The 26,057-nt window shown below is 40.7% G+C and overlaps 1 protein-coding gene across 8 annotated transcripts; it reads left to right on the forward strand.

Annotated features, from left to right (window-relative positions):
- Positions 1–3,123: 3,123 nt before the first annotated feature.
- Positions 3,124–25,846, forward strand: LOC126983780 (eIF5-mimic protein 2-like). Of its 8 annotated transcripts, XR_007736232.1 has the most exons (13): positions 3,184–3,198; positions 9,552–9,698; positions 13,367–13,488; positions 14,168–14,294; positions 15,277–15,455; positions 16,157–16,318; positions 17,071–17,250; positions 17,824–17,964; positions 18,717–18,936; positions 20,193–20,315; positions 21,247–21,312; positions 22,784–24,494; positions 24,631–25,846. XR_007736232.1 is itself a non-coding variant. In XM_050836876.1 (12 exons), the coding sequence occupies exons 2-11, from the start codon at positions 9,608–9,610 to the stop codon at positions 21,279–21,281; spliced, it is 1,380 nt and encodes a 459-aa protein (XP_050692833.1). In that variant the 5' UTR covers positions 3,135–3,158; positions 9,578–9,607; the 3' UTR covers positions 21,282–21,312; positions 22,784–25,846. The 8 variants fall into 8 exon arrangements, 7 of the variants coding, with proteins under 7 accessions (XP_050692836.1, XP_050692835.1, XP_050692833.1 ...); XM_050836876.1 differs by lacking the exon at positions 3,184–3,198 and adding an exon at positions 3,135–3,158 and having other exon boundaries at positions 9,578–9,698; positions 22,784–25,846; XM_050836875.1 differs by having other exon boundaries at positions 3,144–3,198; positions 9,578–9,698; positions 22,784–25,846.
- The last annotated feature ends 211 nt before the right edge of the window (positions 25,847–26,057 follow it).

Genomic DNA, 26,057 nt, shown 5'->3' on the forward strand with positions numbered 1-26,057 from the left:
ACTGCAAATTAAATCATGTTCGACTGTTTTGAAAATGACATTAAATTTAATTTCTTAGTCCAAAGAAATTTAAATATGCCACATGCAGCTGGTTTCATGATTTAATGTGTATACGAAATAGACTAAATATTTTTTCTTTTTTATATAAAAAAAGCTTGACATCAGAGAATTGTAATTAGTTGTGTAATAAAAATATCAATTATCTGTAATTTATTGTGTAATCCATTATGATTCTTAAATCTTAAATATTATTCACGTTAAAATTATAATTGGAACGTGTTTACCGTGGAAGATCTAAAGAAGAAAACATTTCTTCTAAACTACCTACGTAGGCCTACAACCAGCTTCTCAAACGTTGTCAGTTGTCTCTTTCTGGTCTATAAACTAAGACTCAGAAGCATCATCTGAAACATTCATTGGCGGGTGTAGGAGATGGGGCAGCAGGTGCTTCAGCTAATGCTCACAACTCCTAAGATGTAGCCCAGAAGATGTAGCCCAGTGAGAGAGAGTTAATTGACAACGCTTGAGTACCTGGATGTAGTTAGACAGGAAGATATTTTTTTGGTCTTTCATTTGCTCTTCCGTGCCTTTGGTATCAGCTCCTGAGCAGAGGTACCGATCATTGTATAAGTGAAAATAAATGAGTATACGTCTTAGACCGGCATCATGATGCTGGTCCGATATCAATATAATAATCTAACTTTTTTCCTTTGTAGATACGATAATGGCCGATTAAATATGTTGGGTATATAATGGCTTCTAGTAATCGGCCCAGCATGGTCCAGATTGTTCGCCATTACTGGCCCGCTGTGCATCCGGATAACTTTTATTAATCGGACCGATAAATCATGACTTATGGCCCATCATGAACAATATCGGAAATTCAATAGTGGCCCAATATTTGTCCGCTTATTCAATGTTTGCTGGGGGTCAATGTGTAGGCTTGGTGAAGCATGCAAAACGTATTCATGTATCTCTTGATGTAGATTTTTATCCACTAATCTGCGTGTTTTAATTAATTAGAGAAACACAGAGAGACTAACACATTCAAATTTCGTCTTCTTCTTTTGACCTGTTTATATATCCATTAATCTGCGTGTTTGAATTAATTAGAGAGAGGCTAACATATTCAAATTTCGTCTTCTTTTGAGTTGTTTATATCCATTAATTTGCGTGTTTGAATTAATTAGAGAGAGCCTAACATATTCAAATTTCGTCTTCTTTTGAGTTGTTTATATCCATTAATCTGCGTGTTTGAATTAATTAGAGAGAGCCTAACATATTCAAATTTCGTCTTCTTTTGAGTTGTTTATATCCATTAATCTGCGTGTTTTGATTAATTAGAGAGATACTATAATATTCAAATTTCTTCTTATTTTGACCTGTTTATATCAGTAAATCTGGGTTTTTGAATTAATTAGAGGCAGACAGAGAGACAATCACATTCATATCTTAACTTAATATCAACTAGAGTAGAAATGCAACGTTTTGGAGTCTTCTGATTAATGTAAAATCACTTAGGTTTAAGGACAGACCACCAAGTCTGGACCATGGGGTCTGTGTGGTCTGATTTTCTATGTAAATCTATGTAAATCAAATTTCCCGCGTGGGGGCTCCATCGTAGACTCGCTGTGCAGCAGGACAAAGGTAGTCGATAAAAGGTAAAAATTTGAAAAATCCACCAAAATCACAAAATAAACGCCCAAAATAAGTAAAACAGAACCCATGGAGAAATATAAAGGCTTAAAACATTACTAAGAAGAGCTAGGGAGGGTAAAATAAGGGAAAACACGTGAAGTCAGTGTCAGTCATGTGACCTTATATAATACACCTGAGGGGATTTTATGTGTTACTCGTTTTGAGATAAATATAAATGACCTATAAGTGGAGTTTAAGGCTGTAGAGATGCTCTGGGTAATGCTTTAGGGCCATGTGGGTGCTCGGGTAGTCTCGCCATGGCCCTTCGAGAACAGTGCTACCAGATGAGGGGGAATTTTCCTTTACCATTGGGAAATCCACGATGACCCAATTTTTTGACCACCCCATGTTAATTTTCTGGGCCATTTAAGTAGTTCATGCATAATTAGAGTTAACTTCCATGATAATTAGGAATATATGGATGGCCGTAGGTGGGAGAATATTAATCGGTCTGTCAAGAACCCTGCTTGGTGTACGTGACTGTTCCCACGTGGATATATATATACCCAAAAAATAACAATATATTTTCTATTTAAATAAGCGTTATTAACAAAGCACATGACTAGGAAATAAAGCGGCCATGGAGATCGATGTAGGAATGGATAGTGATATTCGCCATTAACCTCAACTATACCACTTTACACCTCTCAAAGACAACCAAACTCATCCATAACCAATAAATACATAAATAAAACTTAGTAAATTAGTGGCAATATATGTTTTTAGCGCCTTATTAATGGTGAGGTAGGCGTGTAGGTCTATAGCGGTAATAGGCTTTGACCTAAACCATGCCACTTCAGAGCTCTCAGAGACAACCAAACACACCTATAGATAATAAATCCATAAATAAAACCCAATAAAATAGTCACAATATGTTTTTAGCGCTTTATTAATGGTGAGGTAGGCGCGTAGGTAGCGGTAATCGGCTTTGACCTTAATCATGCCACTTCAGAGCTCTCAAAGACAACCAAACTCATCCATAATCAATAAATACATAAATAAAACTAAGTAAAATAGTGGTAATATATGTTTTCAGCGCTTATTAATGGTGCGGTAGGGCGTTTAGGCGGCACCACTGCGCCTGACCCCGAATGGTGATATATGCGGCTTTAACCTCAACCATACCACTTTGCACCTCTCACAGACATCCAAACGCACCTATAAATAATAAATCCATAAATAAAACCCAATAAAATAGCCCCAATGTGTCCTTAGCGCTTTATTAATGACGTCGAAGGGGATGGTGATATACGACTTTAACCTCAACCATGTTACTTCACACCTCTCAAAGACAACCAAACGCACCCACTAATAATAAATCCATAAATAAAACCCAATAAAATAGTCCCAATATATGTCTATAGCGCTTTATTAATGGTGGGGGTAAGGCGTTGAGGCGGCAACACTGCGTCGGGCCCCGGATGGTGACGTCACTTCCGCGTTGTTCCTCGCTGCTGCTGGTGAACACAGGTTTTCTTTCTTTAGTTTTGTTTAGTTTTTGTAAGTATTCTGAGGCTCTTTGGTTTGTGCATGAGACACACGTTACGGCAGGGCGCGGGGGTCAAAACGGGGGCGTGGGCGGCGCGGGGGGCCTTAAATAACGGAAAAAATGAGGAAATTGTGACAGGATTTGGACCCGACCATTATCCCAGCTCGACTTTTTCTTATTTTTCTTAATTTTCTCGACTTTTACACCATTTCCTTTGCTTTTCCCAGTGTTTTCGTAGCGTTTATTTGTTTTCCTATCATCTGCTTTACCAGGGAGCTTTTGGGAGTAGGAAAATCAGGAAAAATGAGGAAAATGTGACAGGATTTTCTCGTCTATTCTGTCCCACCGCTCGACTTTCTCATTTTCCTGTTTTTACGCCATTTTCTTAGCTTTTCCCTGTGATTTCTTTGTTTTCATTTATCATCCCGCCATTTTCTTCACTAGGGGATTTTGGGAGGCTTAAATATCAGGAAAAAAAGAGGAAAATATAACAGGATTTCGCTCGTCCAGTCCTTTCCAGCTCGACCTTTTCTCATTTTCCTTAATTTTCTTGATTTTTACGCCATTTTCTTAGCTATTCCCAGTGTTTTCTTTGTTTTCATTTATTTTCCCACCATTTTCTTCACTAGGGAACTTTTGGGTCAGGAAAATCAGGAAAATATAATTCGTGCTTGCCCGGTCCCATCGCTTCTGTCCCTTCCTTAGGTTTTTCATATTTTCCTTCGTTTTCCTGTTTTCTACCCCATTATCTTTGCATTTTCCAGTGTTTTCTTAGTTTTCATTTATTTTCCCACCATTTTCTTCATTAGGGGCTTTCGGGGGGTTTAATAACAGGAAAAGAGGAAAATATAACAGTATAATTATCACTCGACTTTTTCTCATTTTCCTTATTTTTCCAGATTTTTATGTCATTTTCTTAGCTTTTCCTAGTGTTTTCTTAGTTTTCATTTATTTTCCCACCATTTTCTTCATTAGGGGCTTTCGGGGGGCTTTAATAACAGGAAAAGAGGAAAATATATCAGTATTTCACTCGACTTTTTCTCATTTTCCTTATTTTTCCTGATTTTTATGTCATTTTCTTAGCTTTTCCTAGTGTTTTCTTAGTTTTCATTTATTTTCCCACCATTTTTTCCACTGGGGACAATTGGGTCAGGAAAATAATATGATTTGTGCTTGTCCCTTCCACCCTTGACCTTTCACTTTGCCTTTTCAGTGTGTTTTCTTGTTTTTCTTTACTTCAACATCATTTTCTTAGCCTTTTCCAGTGTTTTCTTGTGTTTCTTTACTTCAACATCATTTTCTTAGCCTTTTCCAGTGTGTTTTCTTGTTTTTTTTTACTTTCCCATCATTTTCTTAACCTAATCCAGTGTGTTTTCTTGTTTTCTTTACTTTCCCATAATTTTCTTAGCTACTTCCAGTGTTTTCTTACTTTTTCTATAGTTTCCCACCATTTACTTAAGGGGAGGGTCTTTCGTGTGGCTTAACTAAAAGAAAAGAAAAATAACTTCCTGTTAAATTTGCTTATCCTGCTTCCCTGGTGCTTGCTTGTGTGTTGTCCTTCCCCTGTGGTCATGAGTATCCTTTGGGAGTCCTGCAGAGGGAGAGGACACATGAGGGGTAGGCCTAGTTTCAAAAGGATTCTTCGTTCAACTTATTTTCCTCAATTCAATTTTTCGCTCTTATTTTATGATTAATGGCAAATGTCTTGATCTTGATGTCACAGGTGGCTTGAGATTTCTCCCCAGCCAGGCCTTTGTATCGACAGCTCTAGGTTACTTGGTCTTGGGCTATTTTTATTTTATTTTTTCATTTAAACAAAAGTACATAGATGAAATCCTATTAGTAGGGCATAGGGTGACACAAGCTAAAGGAGCCGTCTTCCATAAGGGCATCTATTCTAAAGCTTGCCCAGATAGTTGTCCCTTTCACTGTAGGTCGTTCCCCCGATGACCAAAGTTCTTTCTTCAATATGTGAAATACGTACCTAGAAACTTGAATATAAGAATCACCTGTATAATATTGTCTTTAGACGCGTTATAAGCTACACTCAATTTACACTCCCATTTTCAACTTTGATCCTAAATTACTGAAGGAATATTAGGTCCAAGGCGGTGTTATGCTGTTGCTTCTTGTCCTAATATTTTGAGTAGTCCGAGTGAGGAGTTATAAGATGTAGAGGAAGTCCGATTATCATTATTATTGTTATGGAGCGCACTGTCGTAATGTCTGTCTGATGCACTGGGGGGATGGCTGAGTATGTGTGCGTACATGTGTGCGTGTGTGTGTTATGAGGGTAGGTTCTCTCTCGCTCCCTCTGTTTTATTCCTTACTTTTCCTCCTCCCTTCTTCATCTCCCTTCTTATTCTCCCTTTTTTTCATCTTTGGTCTCCCTTTTCATCCTTCTCCCTTTCTCTCCCTTTCATTTTTTACTTTTTTTCTTTTAGTCTTCCTTTCTTCTATACTCTCCCTTCTTTCTTATCCTCCCTTTCCCTCCCTTTTCTTTTATTTTCTCCTATTTCTTCTTTTACTCTCCCTTTTCTCTACCCTCCCTTTCTTCTACTCCCTTCCCTTTCTCCCTTTCCATTCCTCCTGTCCTCTTCCTCCCTTTCCCTTTCTCCCTACCCTTCCATGCTTTCCCTTCCTCCCTTTCTCCCTTCCTTCTGTCCTGTTCCTCCCTTTTCCTTTCCCTTCCTTTCCCTTTTCTCCCTTTCCCTTCTCTCCCTTTCCCTTCTCTCCCTTTCCCTTCTCTCCTTTCTCCCTTTCTTCCCTCCCTTCCTCCCTTTCCCTTGACCCCCTAACCTACAAAGTGACAGCTAGGGAAGGGGAGGGAGGGGGCCTAGGGGGGGTATCTCAACATCCTAGTCATGTGTATATATACCCTCTGTCAAGGTTACAGTCATAGCCTGTGCGTATGTGTGCGTGTACGTGTGTGTGTGTGTGTGTTTTATTGAGACATTTTATTACGTTTATTGTTTTTGTTTTCTTCATTTTTTTTCTTTGTTTTGTCTGTCTTTGTGTGTGTGTGTGTGTGGGTGTGGGTGTGGGTGGGTTAAGTGGAAGACAGCACACACACACACACACACACACACACACACACACACACACACACACACACACACACACACACACATTGGTTTACATTCATCACCTGTTCCTCTGTGTGTGTATGTGTTTGTGTGTGTGTGTTGCATATGGTTAGCGCCGTACGTGTGCTAATATGTGTTGCAGGGGTCATGTTTTCTTAACCTAGTGTGTTGCAAGTGTTGATGTGTGTGTTTCCTTGCCCTAGTCTTCCTTTCCCTCCCTTTCCCTACCCTTTCCTTTCCTTTTCTTCCTTACCTTTCCCTTCCCTCCCTTCCTTACCTTCCCCTTCCTCCCTTCCTTACCTTCCCCTCCCTTCCTTACCTTCCCCTCCCTTTCCTTCCTTTCCCTCCCTTTCCTTTCATTCCCCTTCCTCCCTATTCTTCCCTTCCTCCCTATTCTTCCTTTCCTTCCATTCCCATTCCCTTCCTTCCTTTCCTTCCCCTTCCTTCCTTTCCTTCCCCTTCCTTCCTTTCCCTTCCTCCCTATTCTGCGCTCCCTTTCCCTCCCTCTCCTTTCCTTTCCTCCCTTCCCCTTCCTCCCTTTCCCTTGTGTAGCCAATTTCAGTGTGTTGCAAGGGTAGTGTTTTGCAGAGTTTCATGTGTGTGCTTTGAAGTGCAAGGTTCCTGGTTTGTGTTGCAAGGGTAGTGTGTTGCAGAGTTTCGTGTGTTTCAAAGTGCAAGGGTAGTGTGTTTCAAGAGTTTTGTGTGTGTTTCAAAGTGCAAGGCTCCTGTGTTGCTAGTTTCGCTGTGTTGCAGAGTTTCATGCGGCATCCCTTTGTTTTTCATCGCGGTGTAGTGTTGCGTGGCAGAGCTGTTTAAAAAATGTGTGTTTTGCAAATTTTCACCTACTCTTAGACCTCCTCAGCTTCCTACTCTTAACATTAGGATCAAAATAATGGCCACTTCTCTCCTTAACTTTTTATAGGAGCTGTGATAAGCATATTTTTCTATTTTTTTCAATATTTTTTTCCCTCCCCTTAATTTTTTTTATCAGAGCTGTGATATGCATTTATTTCTTTATTATTGTTCTTTTTCTTTTTTTGCCCCTCCCCTAACTTTTTTTTAATAAGAGCTGTGATACGCATTTATTTATTTATTTTTTTGCCCCTGAGCTGTTTCCATTACCATAAAAAATGTCTAATTCGTAATAATTCCGATAATGTGTTAGTCATGTTCTCTCACCTCCGGCTGTCACATCAAGTATTTTCAAAGGCCACAAAGAATTTTAAGTCAGGTTCTAATGTTTCCTTTTTCCCCACTGAGCCGTTTCCATTACCGTAAAAAAAAGAATGTTAGTTTCGTGCACTTCCAATGATGTTTCAGCCATATTCTCGCACTTTCCGGCTGTCACATCAAGTACTTTCAAAGGCCACAAAGAATATTAAGTCAGGTTCTAATGTGTGTTATTTGCTTTCATGGTGCAGAAGCCTCGTCAAACTTACTAACCTTATGAAACTACTTACACAACCTCTACCACTAACAACCCCTTCCAAAGCCTTACCACCAACCTCTACCAACGCCGTACCCACATCAACCTCATGAAACCACTAACACAACCTCTACCAAAGTTGTACCAAATGTGGGTGTACAAGCCCATAAGTCTCAGAATATGGACCTAAATATGTGTTTTCTTATTGGTCTATGGTGAAGACTTTATATATTAGCTCTTAACCATGCATTTATTTAGCTTAGGGTAACTGTGCATTGATCTACTGTATTGTTTTCCTTATTTGACTGAGCAGAAATGGGTTAGTGAAAGGTAATGTAAATGTTATAGAGAGAAGTCAATGTTTTTTCATACATCACAGAAGAAATGAGATAATGGAAGGTAATTTTTATTTTATTTTACAACAAAGGAGACAGCTCAAGGGCACACAAAAAAAGGAAACAATAATAAAAAAAGCCCGCTGCTCGCTGCTCCTAATGTAAATGTTATAGAGAGACGTCAATATTTTTTTTTCTTACCTGACAATAATGAGCAGTAATGGAAGTGTTAGAGAGAGAAGAGTGACCTTTTATTAGTTGGTGAAGGTTTCTGAATTGGAAGGTCAGTTTCTTTTCTTACATGCTAGAATAATAAGGGGCCAATTTGAGGGTAAGGGAGATCACAAGGAGGGTCACTTTGCATTCATTGACAAGGTTTTCGTAAATGCAGACTACATTTTTTTAATTTTTCGACTGGACGGCACGGCGAGAATTAGTTTTTTGTTTTATTTTGTCAGTATTTTTTTTTCTTACATGCCAGAATAGTAAGGGGCCAATTTAAGGGTAAGGGAGGTCACAGGGAGGGTCACTCTGCATTAAGCTAGTTGACAAGGTTTTCGTAAGTGCAGGCTACGTTTTTTTAATTTTTCGACTGGACTGTTCGGCGAGGATTTAGTTTTTTGTTTTGTTTTGTTTCCCTGACAGGTCGTTTGCAAATCAGAAGCAATGGTTTTGACTTGTTGACGTTATGTTAGAATCCCAAGCCTGATATCTTTCATTGCCATGGCTTACGAGGAACAAAGAATCAGCTGTTTTTACTTGCCCGATACTATACCAAGACATGACAGTTTTCACATTAATCGTAATAGATAAGATTGTGACCATGAATATAGGTTGACAATTTATAGAAGAAAATAAAAAAATCGTATCACACTAATGTCTTTCCCATTGGCTCACATTACTCACTTTACAAAGCTTCACAGAATTTTAAAGAGCACATTGTCAGTAGGAAATAAGGCGGGGTGCCCACTATTCCATTTTGACAGATCTGTCGACGTGAATGACGTCAAAATGATGTCAGCGAAACAGCGGCCACTCGGCACGGATGATCCACTCCATCAGTCCATCGCTCATCATTTGTTGACAAACATAAGGACAGCATTAACCACAACAACTTCTTGTATATGTTATTTTGTAGCTAAGTTCTTCTATTTCATATTTTCATGATATGTAGAATATTCAACATCACTGGACTAGCACCACCACAACTGCTGTTATGGACCCAAAAGTTAACTTGAGCTCATCTCTGGATGGGCTCCGCGCAGGGCCCGGGCTCCGTTGATGACGTCACTGACGGTTGACGGATCCATGAAAACGGAATGGTGGGAATCCCGCCCAAGATTGTGTCCATGAGTACCGAAAAGGAATCCACTATTTTTTGTTAATTTTATATGAGCGAAAAGGTTGAAAAAAAAAAACAAAGGTGATCGCGCTCATGCCTTCCCATTCGCTTACATGATTTGCCTTCCCCACTCATGCCTTTCCATTCGCTTACATGATTCGCTTTGTCCTGCCAGATAGGAGAGTTACCATTGGTTTTCAGAGGCGAGTGAGTGAGGCAGTGTAAGGGAGCATGTCAGGAGGGGATGGCAGGAGTCCGGGGGCAACCACACAGACGGGGGGGCCCTCATCTCCCGCCCCTGCCACCAACCAACAGGGCAAAGGTGTGTGAACAGGTGTGGGCGAGCGTGGGTGTGGGAGGGAGGCAGGGGTAGCAGTAGGAGTCAGCAGGTGTGGGCAGGGTTGTAGTAGTAGCAGTAAGTGGGTTTGAGCAGGTGTGGGCAAAGGGCGTAAATGTGGTTTGGTGAGCAGGTGTGGAAGATGGGAGTTGTAGGTGCAGTTAGCGGGTGTGGAAGTGGACGGATGTGGAGGGAAGTGGTAGAAGTATTTGGGATTAACAGGTGTGGAAGAGAGTAGTTGTTGAAGTAGATAGCGGTAACAGATTGCAGGTGGATGTGAAGATGGTTGAGAGAGAAGTGGAAGTAGCGGATGAAAGACACTGGAATGGATGACAAGTGGGCAGCAGTAGTAGTAGTAACAGTAGTAGTTGTAGTAGTTCACACACACAGAGGCAGATTATAGCAAGGGTTTCGGGAGTAGCTACAAGACTAGGTTTTCACGACTAGCAAAGTTAATATCCGTAAATAGGTTATATAGTGGGCGTTAATCTTAAGAGCATGGATGAACGGACTAGCAAAATACACCTTGGTCATACTATAGTCTGTTCACTTAAGTCCGACCCAAGCTGACAACAAACCTAAGCGTGTGTTTGCAAGCCGAGTGCTGATTGGTTATTGCTATGGCTTCCAAGTTTTCTTTAACCTCTGTTTGTGTTTATCTCACGCAACACTTTCTGATAATCCGCACTGTGCTTACGAACACGCCTAGGTTTATGTTGTCAGCTTGGGGCAGACTCGTGAACAGGCTATAGTACATATTTACACCCATGGGTGAAAGAGATGAGAGAAGTGAAGGAGGCGATTGTGAGGAAATGTGAAGTTGATTGTGGACGAAACACAGGACCCATAGAAGTGATTAGGCTACAAATGAACTGAGAGAGAGAGAGAGAGAGAGAGAGAGAGAGAGAGAGAGAGAGAGAGAGAGAGAGTTTATGAAGAGATGAAAGAAATGAGTTAGATCAATTCTTAAGACATGACAGAGTTGATTGTGAACAAAAAGCAAGATCCATAGAAGTGAGTAAGCTAAGAGTGAAGTGACTAGAGAGAGTGTAGGAGGCAGTGAGTGTTTGAAGAGTTGAAAGAAGTGAGTTAGATGGATTGTAAAGACATGACGGAGTTGATTGTGAATGAAACACAGGACCCAAAGAAGTGATTAGGCTACAGGTGAAGTGAGGAGAGAGAGAGAGAGAGAGAGAGTGTGTGTGTGTGTGTATGAAGAGGTGAAAGAAATGAGTTAGATGATTTGTAAAGACATGAGAAAGGTTTAACATGAGGGTTGTAAGATGATCCACCCCTTCTCTCTCTCTCTCTCTCTCTCTCTCTCTCTCTCTCTCTCTCTCAAAACCCTCATTTTTTATCACTAACTAATGTATTTTGATTTTTCTTTAACTATTGTATTTGATGATTTTCTTCCTCTATTGAACTTATTTTTCCCTTCATTTTCATATCATAATCTTTTTCTTCTGTTTCCTGTGTGTATATAATTAATTTATCTTTATTTCTTCATTTATTTATGCCCTCAATGCTCTTTTCCTACAAACTTATTCCCATCATTAAAATTCACATCCTTATTGATTTTTCCTTCCCTGGGTTGGTTCCATTCATGCCTGTTGCTTAAATACGTACGCACTTAAAGCCTTATATTCATTTATCTGATTTATTTCCATAGAATTCTTAAGTTCTGCAATTTTAAGTCATTTTAGAATCATCAGTGTGTGGGTGTGTGTATATGTGTTTCCATGTAGGTGAATGTATGTTGTATCAATTTCTTATGTTCTCAAATTTTAAGTCATTCAGAATCATCAATGTGTGTGTGTGTATGTGTGTCTCCATGTGGGCGAATGTATGTTGTATCAATCTCTTACGTTCTCAAATTTAAAGTCATTCAGAATCATTAGTGTCCGTGTGGGTGAATGTGCATATCAATTTCTTACACAATTTTAAGTCATTTTAGAATCATCAGTGTGTGTGTGTGTGTGTGTGTGTGTGTGTTTCCATGTAGGTGAATATATGTTGTATGTGTTATTCATCTTCCCTCTCTCTGTGTAGACGTTCTTCTGTATATGTAGATATCTGGGTTGTGTGTGTACGTATGTGTGTGTATGTGTAGAATTATTTTGTGTGTACGTAATGGTATCTTGTATATGTGTTTCTTTCCTTATTGTATTATCGTTGAACTTATTATTATTTTTTTTTTGTGTGCGTATAGAATTGTGTGCGTATGGGATTATTTTGTGTGTACGTAATGGGATCATGTGTTTATTTTTTTTTTTTGTGTGTGCGTATAGAATTGTGTGCGTATGGGTTTATTTTGTGTGTACGTAACAGGATCATGTGTTTGTTTTTCTTTCTGCATTGTATTGTTATTTTTTTTGTGTGTGTAGAATCATTTTTTGCACTCTTACATAATACTATCTTGTGTTTGTGTGTGTGTGTGTTCCCCCCCCACCCCCCTTTGTATCATTTATCGTATGGTTTTGTTTGGGGTTTTGAAGGTTCGTTTGGTGCCACAACATTTTAATTCATTCCCGAGACTTTTATTATTTTTATTATTATTATTATTATTGTCGTTTTTTGTGGGTTGCTTTCCACCGTAAGTCCACTTGGTTGGGTTTGAGTTGCTTGCCTGCGTGTGTTGCCGTCGCTTGCTTTGTGTTGGAGTGTGTTGGTGATGGTGATGTTTTTATGTATCATTTGCTATTGTCCTTATTTAATTCACTTATGTTTGTTTTTATTGCAGTAGAAAGTCGCACACATGTATACGGGTGTGCGTGTCTATGTGTGTGTTTGTGTATGTGTGTGTGTGTGTTTATTGTAAGGAAATTTCAACTCATTCACATTCTAGTTTACATGTATACTGACAGACTCTTTAAAGGACAGTCATGTGTGTGTGTGTGTGTGTGTGTGTGTGACAGTCAAGCAGCATTGAAGCATACCAGTTCAAGCGAGACAGGTTATAAACATGCTGGTATTGTGTGTTAATGTGTGTGTGTGTGTGTGTTTGAAGCAAGCATATGGAGGACTTTGTTTGTTTACCTTTCTCTCTCTCTGCATCTCCTTCATCCTTCCATGTGTTTTATTATGTTTTTTAATGTGTGTGTCAGCTTGTGTGTAAATGTAAACAATATTGACCAGAATAGCTTTTTTTCCTCTTCTCTCCTATCTTCCTTCATTGTCATCTCCTCCTCCTCCTCCTCCTCCTCCTTCTTCTCCTCTTCTGGGTACATGCATGAATCAAAACAAGATTACAATACATATAAATAAATAATATATCTTCTTATCTCTCTTTCTCTTCCTCCTCCTCCTCCTTTACTTACTACCACTGCTTTTAATACTTTTTCCAGCATGCATTACTGTGTGTGTGTGTGTGTGAGTAAGATAAAAAGGAAAAAAACAAAAATATATATGAACAGAGAAACTTTCCTCTCTCTGCTTCCATCACTACTACTACTACTACTTATAACACTTTTTCCAGCATGCATTAGTGTGTGTGTGTGTGGATGCATGAGTGAGATAAAATTAAAAAAAAAGCAAAAATATATAAACAAACTAACTAATCTTCTCTCCCTCCCTGCCTCCATCACTACTACTACTACTACTACTACTACTACTACTACTACCCCTGGTCCTGCTCCCCCCCGTGACCGCCCCAGTTGTCTGTTGTATGACGACTAAAGCAGAAAAACCGACGCTCCAGGGGCAGCGAATCAAGACTCGGAAGAGAGATGAGAAAGCCAAATACGACCCTGTGGGGTTTCGTGATGCCATTTTGCTGGTGAGTGAGGGAGGGGGTGTTAAGGGGGGCTGGGAGGAGGTTGTGCGTGTGTGTGTGTGTATGTGTGTGTGTTTGTTAGGGGGGTGAGGTTGTGATGGTACTTTTTTGTTCAAGTGGAGGAAAGAAAAAGAAATTGAAAGTGTGTGTGTCTGAGGGGGTCTTAGTGAGTGTGTGTGTGTGTGTGTGTGTGTGTGTGTGTGTGTGTGTGTGTTAGGAGAGTGAGATTGTGATGGTACTTTTTATTCAATGGGAGAAAAAAGAAAGAAAAGGAAAGAAAAAGAGAAATTAAAGGTGTGTGTGTGTGTCTGAGGGGGTCTTACTGTGTGTGTGTGTGTGTGTGTGTGTGTGTGTGTGTGTTAGGGGGTGAGATTATGCTTGTACGTTTTGTTCAAGGGGAGAAAAAAAAAAAGGAAAGAAAAACGAGAAATTTAAAGTAAAAATTTCCTCTTATCCCCCAGCTCACGTCTGATAGATTAACATTTACAAGTGAACTATACATTTTTCCCCCATTACACTTTTCACTAATCACTGTTTATTTTATTTATTTCCTCAAGACAAGCTACATTGGATATACTCATTCATAAAAGTCAATTCAAATACCTAATTCCTTTTTCCCTTCCCACCTGCATGTTCTGATCGCTGCTTATTTATGTTATTTACCTGTTTCCTCTCTCCGCAGGGTCTCTCAGAAGCAGGCACAGATCTAGAAGCTGTTAACAAATATTTGGACCAGGCGGGCTCTAAGCTCAAGTACCGAACCTACGGCGAAACTCTCTTTGATATCCTTATAGCTGGCGGCATCCTCAGTGAGTACCCTTCCCTCTCCCTGTCAAGTTCCTCCCTCTCAACACTTGACACTATTTCCCTTCCCTTCAAACCCTTTCTCCTGTTATAAATCTTTCCTTCCTCCTCCTTTTGAACACTATTTCCCTTCCCTTCAAACCCTTTCTCCTGTTATAAATCTTTCCTTCCTCCTCCTTTTGAACACTATTTCCCTTCCCTTCAAACCCTTTCTCCTGTTATAAATCTTTCCTTCCTCCTCCTTTTGAACACTATTTCCCTTCCCTTCAAACCCTTTCCCCTGTTATAAATCTTTCCTTCCTCCTCCTTTTGAACACTATTTCCCTTCCCTTCCAACCCTTTCTCCTGTTATAAATCTTTCCTTCCTCCTCCTTTTGAACACTATTTCCCTTCCCTCCCAACCCTTTCTCCTGTTAAAATTCTTTCCTTTCTCATCCTTTTCTTAGCTGGTGTCATCCTCTGTGAGTGCCCTTCCCTCTCCTTGTCAAGTTCCTCCCTCTCAACACTTAACACTATTTCCCTGCCCATCAAACCCTTTCTCCTGTTATAAATCTTTCCTTCCTCATCCTTTTGTTAGCTGGTGGCATCCTCTGTGAGTACCCTTCTTCCTTGTTAACCCGGTAGCAGCGACGGGACAAATTTGTGGCTTTACCGCATACCAGCGACGGGCCAGATTCCTGCATTGACATGAACCACACAAAATAGAGGATACATAAACTGAGTCACAAATGCGTTGATACATGTAATGGTTTGCGTGAGTGATGATTTTTTCTCATAAATTCGCTTAGAGGAGCCTTTTAAGAAACATGATCCACACAGCTACCAGGTTAACCTCCTCCCTCTCACCACCTGACCTTAACTATTTTTCCCTTCCCTCCAAACCCTTTCTCCTGTTACTGATCTTCCCTTCCTCCTCCTCTTGTTACACCCTCCCCCTCATAATCCCTCCACTCCAATGACCATCTAATCCTCCCTTCCCTCCCACAGCCCCGGGTGGTGGCATCTCCGAGGATGGCATCGACAGCGGGCCGGTTCGCACTGACATGTGCATCTTTGGTTCGCCGGATGACAGCTACGAGACCCTGCGCGGGTACGCCACCGTGTTCACCCGGCTGATGCGGCGCTACAAGTACCTCGAGAAGATGTTCTACGAAGAAATGAAGAAGGTGGGCGGACTTCTCTGGGGTGTAATTAATAAGGGTCGCACGCTTAACCCGTCCGCTACAAATGGCACGGATTTTGCCTTCACTGGTAGCCTGGTAACATACAATCCCAGGTCTTTCTCTGCCTATGTGGTGGATAGTGGAGTGTTTCCCATGTGGTATTGGTGTGCTGGATATCCCTTCACTGGTAGCCTGGTAACATACACTCCCAGGTCTTTCTCTGCCTCTGTGGTGGATAGTGGAGTGTTTCCCATGTGGTATTGGTCTGCTGGATATCCCTTCACTGGTAGCCTGGTAACATACAATCCCAGGTCTTTCCCTGCCTCTGTGGTGGATAGTGGAGTGTTTCCCATGTGGTATTGGTGTACTGGATATCCCCTCCTAAGGTGCAGGACTTTACATTTTTCTTCATTGAATTGTAGCAGCCACTTTTTGCTCCACTCCTGTAGCTTGGTGAGGTCTTCTGGTAGGAAATCCACAGTCAAGGGGTTAAATGTGGGTGTCTTTTCTTTGCTTGTAATTCCTATAGGTGTAGTTATGTTGGGTGTTCTTAAAATATGGGTGTAGATTTACCTCTGAAATCAATAAGGTTGGCAGGCGAGGTGACGCAGGGTGGATATATTACTTAGGGTGAATTATTCCTTTCTCCCTCAACACCTAATCTCCCTTTCTCCCTCACCTCACTCTCCCTTCCCATCCCGCAGGTGTTGGTTTACCTGAAGGGTTTCCGTGAAGGTGACCGCGTGAGGCTGGCCCGCTGCGTTGCCATGTGGACCAGTGACTCCCTGCTGGACCCCAAGGTGCTGGCCACACTGCTCCAGGACCATCTTGTCAAGGATGGACTCGCCGCGGACTTCCTGTGCGAGGTGAGAACACAGACCTTTAAATTCTTCCCTTACCTTTCATACAAGCTGACCTTCATTCCACACCATGATGATAGAAGGCTGAACATGTTGGTGGTACTTTGGTATGTTAGGTTTGGTTGAATTTAGGGTTGAGTTGACCCTTTCACTTCAGAACACCCCGGGGGCTTCGTGGTGCAGTGGTTAGCACACTCGGCTCACAACCGAGAGAGCCCGGGTTCGATTCCCGGGTGGAGTGGAAAAATTTGGGCGGCTTTTCTGATACCCTACGCCCCTGTCCACCCAGCAGTGAATGGGTACCAGGTTTTAATCGGGGGTTGTGTCCCGTCTCCTGGGATCTGTTCCCTTCTCCTATAATTCCTTCCCGTCTTGTCTCTCCGGCATATGACCACAGATGTTGCGCCGACTAAACGAAACTTTCCATACTTTTCTGGTACTTCGGTCTTTGGTCTGGGTAGGTTTGGTTGAGTTTGGGGTTGAATTTGGGGTTGAGTTGACTGTTTCACTTCAGAACACCCCTCTCTTGCATCCCCTTTTTCTGTCACACCTATCCACACACACACACCATCTACCCCTCTCTTTTTCACCCCCTTCCTCACACACACCCTTTTTCACCATCACCCACACTATCTACACCACCCTTTCCACCCCTTTCTTCCCGCCCACTATATCTATCACACCTATCCACCCATATACACACACACACACACACACACCTTCCCCCTCTCACACACCCATCTCTCCCCGCCCCATAGGTCTTGCTGACTGCCAAGAACCTGCGCGACATCAACACGGTTCGGTCGCTGCTGCGTAAGGCTGGCATGGACTCGCGTCTAATGGAGCTGCTTCAGGCCAACAAGCGCACGGACGAGAATTTCAAGAACCTATTCCAGCAGAAGGGCCTGGCGGAGATTTTGGGCATTCACAGGAACCTGGTGAGTACGGGGAAGAGGAGGGGAGGAGGAGGATGTGAATGTGTTAGTTAGAAAACATTTAGCATAAGAAATGGAGGAGGAAGAGAATTAAGATAAGAAAAAGGAAAAGAAAGAGAAGAGATTATATAGTGTACGAGGAGGAGGAGGAGGAGGAGGAAGAAACTATAGTCGGTATTAAAAGACACTCGCTTCTCACATCAGTTATTTCTAAAGGTCAAAGAGGGGGTCAGGATGATTCTAAAGAGTGTTTCTTCAGGTTCATGGTACAGAGGAAGGGTCAAACTACCACCAGGGTCATAAAACTAATCCTTGTCAGATAGTTGTTCCTGGGCGACGAAATGTTTTTTAATACGACCCTATGTACCTTAAGTGATGGAAATAAAGTAAAAGAAGAAAATATCAGCATAGAAGACAGAGGAAGAAAGGAAAGCGTTAATAGGAGAAGTAGGAGGAAAATTATACCAAATTGTCTCATAAAATCAAAACAAAAAATGACCCTTCCAAACAACACCCCACACCTCACCCCCGTCACACATCCCTCCTAACACCCACACCCCTTTCCGCACCCTATAGGAGAAGGAGACAAGCCTGAAGGAGCTGCAGATTTACCTAACGCAGCAGGTTAACGAGGGGGCCAGCGTGCGCGACATCACGGTTGGGGTGCAGGAGATCGCCAAGAAGAACAACATTCAGGAACCCCAGATTGTGTCCTCGGTAAGTAGCGTAAACATGGCTCTTGCTACTTCTACAGGGAGCTTCTTGCAGCGTTGAATGACTGCGATGATTAACCTGTCCACTGCGGTTGGCACGGATTTTGCCCTCACTGGTAGCCTGGTAACGTGCACTCCCAGGTCTTTCTCTGCCTCTGTGGTGGATAGTGGAGTGTTTCCCATGTGGTATTGGTGTGCTGGATATCCCTTCACTGGCAGCTTGGTAACATACACTCCCAGGTCTTTCTCTGCCTCTGTGGTGGATAGTGGAGTGTTTCCCATGTGGTATTGGTGTGCTGGATATCCCTTCACTGGTAGCCTGGTAACATACACTCCCAGGTCTTTCTCTGCCTCTGTGGTGGATAGTGGAGTGTTTCCCATGTGGTATTGGTGTGCTGGATATCCCTTCACTGGTAGCCTGGTAACATACACTCCCAGGTCTTTCTCTGCCTCTGGGGTGGATAGTGGAGTGTTTCCATTGTGGTATTGGTGTGCTGGATATCCCTTCACTGGTAGCCTGGTAACATACACTCCCAGGTCTTTCTCTGCCTCTGTGGTGGATAGTGGAGTGTTTCCCATGTGGTATTGGTGTGCTGGATATCCCTTCACTGGTAGCCTGGTAACATACACTCCCAGGTCTTTCTCTGCCTCTGTGGTGGATAGTGGAGTGTTTCCCATCATCATCTTAGAATCAGAACCCTTGAACAAATATATACAGTAGGATCCAAGCTTATTCAGTGGTATCATCCCTTATAGATCTGGAGCAGCGTGATGGAGGCCGTGGAGTGGAACAAGAAGGAGGAGCTCGTAGCAGACCAGGCCCTCAAGCACCTGCGAGTGTATGCGCCACTCTTTGCCGCCAATACCCAGAGTGATCGCGCCGAGCTGACCCTGCTGGTGAAGGTGCAAGAGTTCTGCTATGACAATATGAACTTCATGAAGGTGTTCCAGAAGATTGTGGTCCTCTTCTATAGATGTGAGTGGAGGGGTGTTTGTGTAGGGGTGAAGAGGGGGAGGGGATGGCTAAAAGGTGTGTGTGAGGGTGGTTAAGAAGGGATGGTTAAGAGTATGTGTAGGGGGAGGTTAAAATGATTGATCCCCTTCTATAGGTTCTCTTCTATGGATGTGAGTGGAGGGGTGTTTGTGTAGGGGTGAAGAGGGGGAGGGGATGGCTAAAAGGTGTGTGTGGGGGTGGTTAATAGTGGAAGGGATGGTGTAGGTATGTGTGTAGGGGGAGGTTAAAATGATTGTGGTTCTCTTCTATAGATGTGAGTGGAGTGGTGTTTGTGTAGGGGTAGATGTGAATGTAGAGGGTGTTTGTGGAAGGGATGGTTAGGAGGTATGTGTGTAGGGGAGGTTAAAATGATTGTGGTTCCCTTCTATAGATGTGAGTGTTAGGGGTGTTTCTGTAAGGGATTAAGAAGGGGAGGGATGATTAAGAGGTATGTGTGTAAGGGGTAGGTTAAGTTTAGGAGTGAAGGGGAAGAGGAAGGGAGGGAGAGAGGAAGAGAGAGAGAGAGAAAATAAATAAGATTGATAAGATAGGATTAGGGTTACAATTTTTTCATTTATTTTGTAAGTTGTTTTTCTTTTGGATATGTAGTTTTATTTATTTATTTATTCTTTGGCGTGTGTTCTAATGAGTGTTTTATAGAAGGTGTGTGTGTGTGTGTGTGTGTGTGTGTGTGTGTGTGTGTGTGTGTGTGTTTTAATTACTCTTCTTACAAAACCATAATTAGACTCCACACATCACCATAATTCACAACCACCACCACTACCTTTTAATTACTTCATTATCTACTCACCTTTGCACCCTCTACCTATCATTCTCTCTTTCCTTCTATCTACCTATCAAAATGTCGTCCCACGGAACATACATATTTTCCTCCTCCTCTTCTCTGTCTCGTCCTTTTCCTCACCTTCCTTCTCTATCCTCTTAGCTCTCCACCTCTCCATATGTCTATCCATGAGTATGCTTTCCCTTCCCACCTGTTTATCTATCCAGTATCACCTCACCTTCCCATCCATCTATCCACCCATTGATGTACCAACCATGTCCTGTAAAATGGCATAAAAAAATAATCAACCACATTATTGCTTGTAAAGACTTGCCCATACCACCCAGAAACCTCCACTGAACCACATTTATTCTCTCCACCCTTTCTAACCACATCTTCCCTCTTCCACATCCACTCCAGTACGCCCCTTAACTAACTCCTCTTCCCCCCGCAGCGGAGGTTCTGTCGGAGGAGGTCATTCTGAAGTGGTACAAGGACGGTCACGCTACAAAGGGCAAGTCCATCTTCCTCGACCAGCTCAAGAAGTTTGTCGAGTGGCTCAACAATGCCGAGGAGGGTGAGTGTGCAGGAGGAGGAGGAGAAGGGAGGGAAGAAGAGGAATGCATGTGGAGGAAAGAGGAGAAGTGGATTAGTGAGAGGAGTGGAGAGGAAAGGAGTGTATTAGGTGAAGAGAAGGGTATGTTGAGTTATATAATGAAGAGATGGAGGGACAAGGAAGAGGAGGAAAGAAGAAAGGAATGAGGGAGGGAGGGAAAGAAAGAAGGGTATGTTAAGTTATATAATTAAGAGATAGAGGGACAAGGGAGAAGAGGAAAGAAGAGAGCGAGAGAGAAATTAGTAAAAAGGAGAGAAGGGTGTGTCAGAGGATATAATGAAGAGTGTGAAAATGGGAAAGAAATCGAGGGTTGGAGGAAGGAAAGAGAGAAGGAGGTGAGAGAAAACCATTGGAGAAGGGAGGAAGGAAGGAGGAAAGGGGAGGGGTAGAGGAAGGAGAGTGGAGATGAGAGGAACTATTTGAGAAGGGAGGAAGGAAGAAGGAAAGAGGAAGGAGGTGAGAGAAAACTATTTGAGAAGGGAGGAGGAAAGAGGAAGGAGAGAGAAGGGAGGAAGGAAGAAAAAGAGGAGGAAGATGTGAATTAGTACAGAGTTGGAGGGGTGGAAGAAGAGACAGGAGGAGGAGGAGGAGGTGACTTATTACCAAGGGAAGGGAAAGAGGAAGTATATTGCAAAAAGGAGGAACTCATCTTTTTGTTCACTAACTCGTAAGGTAACAATTATCCTTATCTATATTACTGTTTATTTGCTTCTTCTTTTAACCTTTTCTTCCTCCTCCTTTTATTTTGCCAAGGGGGAGAGTAATTAATTTTGTTTTTATTATTTGTGTATTTTTAGTTTGAATTCTTGTGTTCTCTCTCTCTCTCTTCCCACTTCACTTCTGTCTTTGTTTACATCTTTTCTAACTTCCTCCTTGTGTTGTCTCCCTGCAGAGTCCGAGGAATCAGAAGAGGAGGAGGAGGATTAGACCCCCCTGCCTATACCACTCAGGATTTGTGGTGAGTGCCGTGCCATCCAGGGAGGGAGTTTTCGTATTCGGATTCAAATAAATGTTAATAGAAATCAAAGTATTTTCATCCATATTCGAACGCAAGGGAAAAGTATTTGTGTTCTGCGAATAATCTGAGGAATACTTCAAAATATATTATCAGAAATACCAGGCGCTGTTCCTCACAACTCCGGCCTCCTGCTGGGCGGACGTGAAATCATTGTGTACAGTACTGGTTCATGAGCTTATTTTACTGTTATTTAACTTTAGAACAATGCTTGACCCAGTAACATCAAGAAGTACAGTCGTCCCTCAAATAGTACGGTTTCCAATTGTTCAGTTTTGGTTTTCTACGGATTGTCACAGAAGATCTTTTAGGATTTTTAAATTTCCTGCTCGTTGAGAAATTTGAAAATCCTATAAAATCTTCTTAGAAAATACACATAAAACCAAAACTGAACTACTGGAAACCACACTATTTGAGGGACGAGTGTATTATCAATAAAAAGTATTCAAGAATGTATTTGAGTTAAGACCATTTCAGTGTATTCAAATTCGTATTCGTATTTGTTGGAATTTCAAGTATTGATATTCAAATACACAACCCTTGTATGCACTCCATCCCTGCTGCCATCGTCTTTCTCTTGACCAAATAAGCAAAAGAAATTGTAGATAAATGTTTACCTAGAGACTAAAAAAATGGTAAATAAACAAAGTAGATAAAGATTAAGCTGACTATTTCTTATCTATTTACTCTTTGCATTTTATTCCACTGTAAGGTGATGAACTAATTCTTCTTTTGACCTGTTGACCAAATAAGCAAAAGAAACTAGATAAATGTTTACCCAGAGACTAAAGAAAAATGGTAAATAAACAAAGTAGATAAAGATTTACCTGACTTTTTCTTATCTATTTACTCTTTGCATTTTATTCCACTGTAACGTGACAAACTAATTCTTCTTTTCTCTTGACCTGTTGACCAAATAAGCAAAAGAAACTAGATAAATGTTTACCCAGAGACTAAAGAAAAATGGTAAATAAACAAACTAGATAAAGATTTACCTGACTTTTTCTTATCTATTTACTCTTAGCATTTTATTCCACTGTAAGGTGATGAACTAATTCTTCTTTTCTCTTGACCTGTTGACCAAATAAGCAAAAGAAACTAGATAAATGTTTACCCAGAGACTAAAGAAAAATGATAAATAAACAAACTAGATAAAGATTAACCTGACTTTTTCTTATCTATTTACTCTTTGCATTTTATTCCACTGTAAGGTGATGAACTAATTCTTCTTTTCTCTTGACCTGTTGACCAAATAAGCAAAAGAAACTAGATAAATGTTTACCCAGAGACTAAAGAAAAATGGTAAATAAACAAACTAGATAAAGATTAAGCTGACTTTTCCTTTTCTATTTCCTTGTAACATTTTATTCCACTGTAACGTGACGAACTAATTCTTCTTTTCTCTCCCTCACAGCACAGTCCTCACAGCCTCCCTGCGACTTCTACTACTACCACTACAACTATACTACTACTACTACTACTACTACAACTACCACTAAGACTACTACTGCTACAACTACTACTACAACTACTACAACAAATGCTGCTGCTAACACTGCTGCTGCCACTCGATCTGCATTATAAGCCCGATATTGAGGCCCCGACCATACCCTTTCTCTCTATCTATCTATCTATCTCTCGCTCTTTGCTTAACATACATATCGTTAATTATATTTCTACATCACTTTATTGTTTTGTTTATCGTTTATCTTTTTTTTTTCCTTACCTTTTTTTTTCTTTATCATATTTTTACACACACACATGTACGCGCACACACACGCACATACACGCATACACATTTCCTAACATATGTAGTTGGTTGCATAAGTAGTTACTATTCTTCTTCTTCTTCTTCTTCTTCTTCTTCTTATTATTATTATTATTATTATTATTATTATTATTATTATTATTATTATTATTATTATTTTATTATTGAAGGGAGGCAAAAGTGGTTTAATTGTCTTATAAGATTTTGCTTGTTGCACCAGATATACTTTCTCTCTCTCTCTCTCTCTCTATCTCTCTATCTCATGAATATATATTGCTTTCCACAAACTATTTTGGCATTTTCTAAAACGTATGACAGTGTGTGTACGTGTGTATGTACGTGTATGTTTCTGCATGAATTTTTGCTTCATTTCTTACTCCTGCTTGTATGTACAGATGTATGTATACCGTATGTGCGTATGTGTACAATGTGCGTGTGTCTGTGTGTGTTTGTATGTTTGTTTACAACCCCAAAACAGGCCATTGAAAGTAAGATTACCGTAAGAATTGTAACAAACGTAAGCTTTTTATTTTCCTTTTTTCATTGTGATAAGTCGTGTGTATTGTGAGTCCTGCGCTTGAAAGGAAAAATAGAAAATAACTTGAAAATAAACAGAGTAAGATACACTTGTTAATTTCAATAGACAAGTTGTTATGGAGGAACAACTTGCAATGCCATATTTTTTAAGTCTTAACAAACTCATCTTTTCTGTTTTGTCTTTGTGGTAAAAATCTCATGTCTTGTGAGTCCTGCACTTGAGAGGAAAGAAAGAAAATAACTTGAAAATAAACAGACTAAGATACATTTGTTAATTTCAATAGACAAGTTGTTATGGAGGAACAACTTGCAATGTCATTTTTTTAAGTACGTAACAAATGCAATCGTCTTTTTCTTTCGGGTAAAAATCTTGTGTCCTGTGAGTCCTGCGCTTGAAAGAGAGAAATAGAAAACAACTTGGAAATAAACAGTACAGTAAGATACACTTGTTAATTTCAATAGGCAAGTTGTTATAGAAGAGGAACTTGCAATGCCTTTTCTTTAAGTATTGCATCACTTTGCAGAATAATGGAAATAAGGAAAGTAGGAACACTCACCATAGGCTTAAAGAACAGCAAAGTACCCGCTTGAAAAGTAACAAGGAAATAGAAAACACATAGAAAACGAGGTGTCTACTATATGTCAACCTATACATACCATACATACTTTTGCACTACCATACAGTTAACAGCAAGATCAAAGAGTATACTAAGAGATACCATACCATACATACCTTTGTTTAATTACTGTATACACTAAATTATACATACCATACAGCCATACATATCCTCAACTCTTACAGTATACATGAAACAGGAAGGTCAAAAAGAGATACCATACCATACATAGTCTATACATACCCATACATACCTTTGCATTAACTATTATACATGAAACTATACATAACATACAATCATACATGTCCTCAACTCTTACAGTATACATGAAACACCAAGGTCAAGAAGAGATACCATACCATACATACCTTTGCTTAAATTATTATACATGAAACTATACATAACACAATCATACATATCTTCAACTCCTACAGTATACATGAAACAGCAAGATTAAGAAGAGAGATGCCATACCATACATAGTCTACATACCCATACATACCATTTCCTTAACTATCCCAAGACTAGTTGAAGAGATGGTATACATGATCATACATACACTTGCTTAGTACTATACATATATACATTTAAAGCAAGACCAGGAAAATGGATAGTTGGCATACCATTCACAGCCTCCACACTTTTGCTTAACTGTCACAAGTCTAGGAAAATAAGTTGGTGTGCTATACATATATACAACCATATGTATACTTGCTTAAACAACCACAAAAAACAAGCAACCAGGAAATGGATAGTTGGCATACCATTCACAGCCTCCACACTTGCTTAACTATCACAAGTCTAGGAAAATAAGTTGGTGTGCTATACATATATACAACCATACATATACTTCCTTAAACAACCACAAAGAACCATCAAGCAAACCAGGAAAATTAAAAGTTGGCGTACCATTCACAACCTCTCTGCTGTACGCACCATTGCTTAACTATCACAAGACTAAAGGAAATGAGTTGGTGTTCTTTACATATACAAGCAAATACAACCATACATATTGCTTAACCACAAAATAACCAACAAGCAACCAGGACAGTGAACAGTTGGCATACCATTCACAACCTCTACGCTATACGCACGAAGACAATGAGTAGGCATTGTATACATAAGCTAATACAACCATACATTCTTGCTTTAACCACAAAAACCACCAAGCAACCAGGACAGTGAACAGTTTGCATACCATTCACAACCTCTACGCTATACGCACTAAGACAATGAGTTGGCATTCTATACATAAGCTAATACAACCATACATTCTTGCTTAACCACAAAATAACCACCAAGCAACCAGGAAAATGTACAGTTGGCATACACACAGCCTCCACACAGACCCTAGCCACACAGACACACACCCCTTCACTCCAGGCTGTTTGAGGAAGCCCCATGTAATAGAGTTTCTTTTCACTTTTTTACCTTGGAAGAAAACTGGGTGTGGGTGTGGGGGGCCTCCCGCCGAGGTGACCAACCCGTCTCCCTTTTGTAATCCTTGAGTACTAGTTGTGGGAACATCTTTTTGGTAAATAAAAATTGTCTTGAAGTGACGTGTTTTGTTCTTGATACTTGCGTGAGGTGACTGGTGGTGTCTGACTTTCTGAAGGGGAGGGACGCACATCTTCTCCCTTGTGGCATCTGTATTGTAATTTATTTATTTATTTGTGTATTTGTTAATGATTTTGTAGGTAACTGTGGTGTTTGACTTTCTGAAGGGGAGGGACGCACATCTTCTCTCCCTTGTGGCATCTATATTG

This window comes from Eriocheir sinensis, chromosome 54 (assembly GCF_024679095.1).
Source record: "Eriocheir sinensis breed Jianghai 21 chromosome 54, ASM2467909v1, whole genome shotgun sequence".
NCBI classification, from domain to species: Eukaryota; Metazoa; Arthropoda; class Malacostraca; order Decapoda; family Varunidae; genus Eriocheir; species Eriocheir sinensis.

Bases quoted from the DNA above. Each gene is read 5' to 3' on its own strand.
- LOC126983780 (XM_050836876.1), top strand. From the start codon at position 9,608: ATGTCAGGAGGGGATGGCAGGAGTCCGGGGGCAACCACACAGACGGGG. The intron at 15,456-16,156 runs GTGGGCGGACTT...CCCATCCCGCAG, and splicing joins TCTACGAAGAAATGAAGAAG to GTGTTGGTTTACCTGAAGGG. The intron at 17,251-17,823 runs GTGAGTACGGGG...CGCACCCTATAG, and splicing joins TGGGCATTCACAGGAACCTG to GAGAAGGAGACAAGCCTGAA.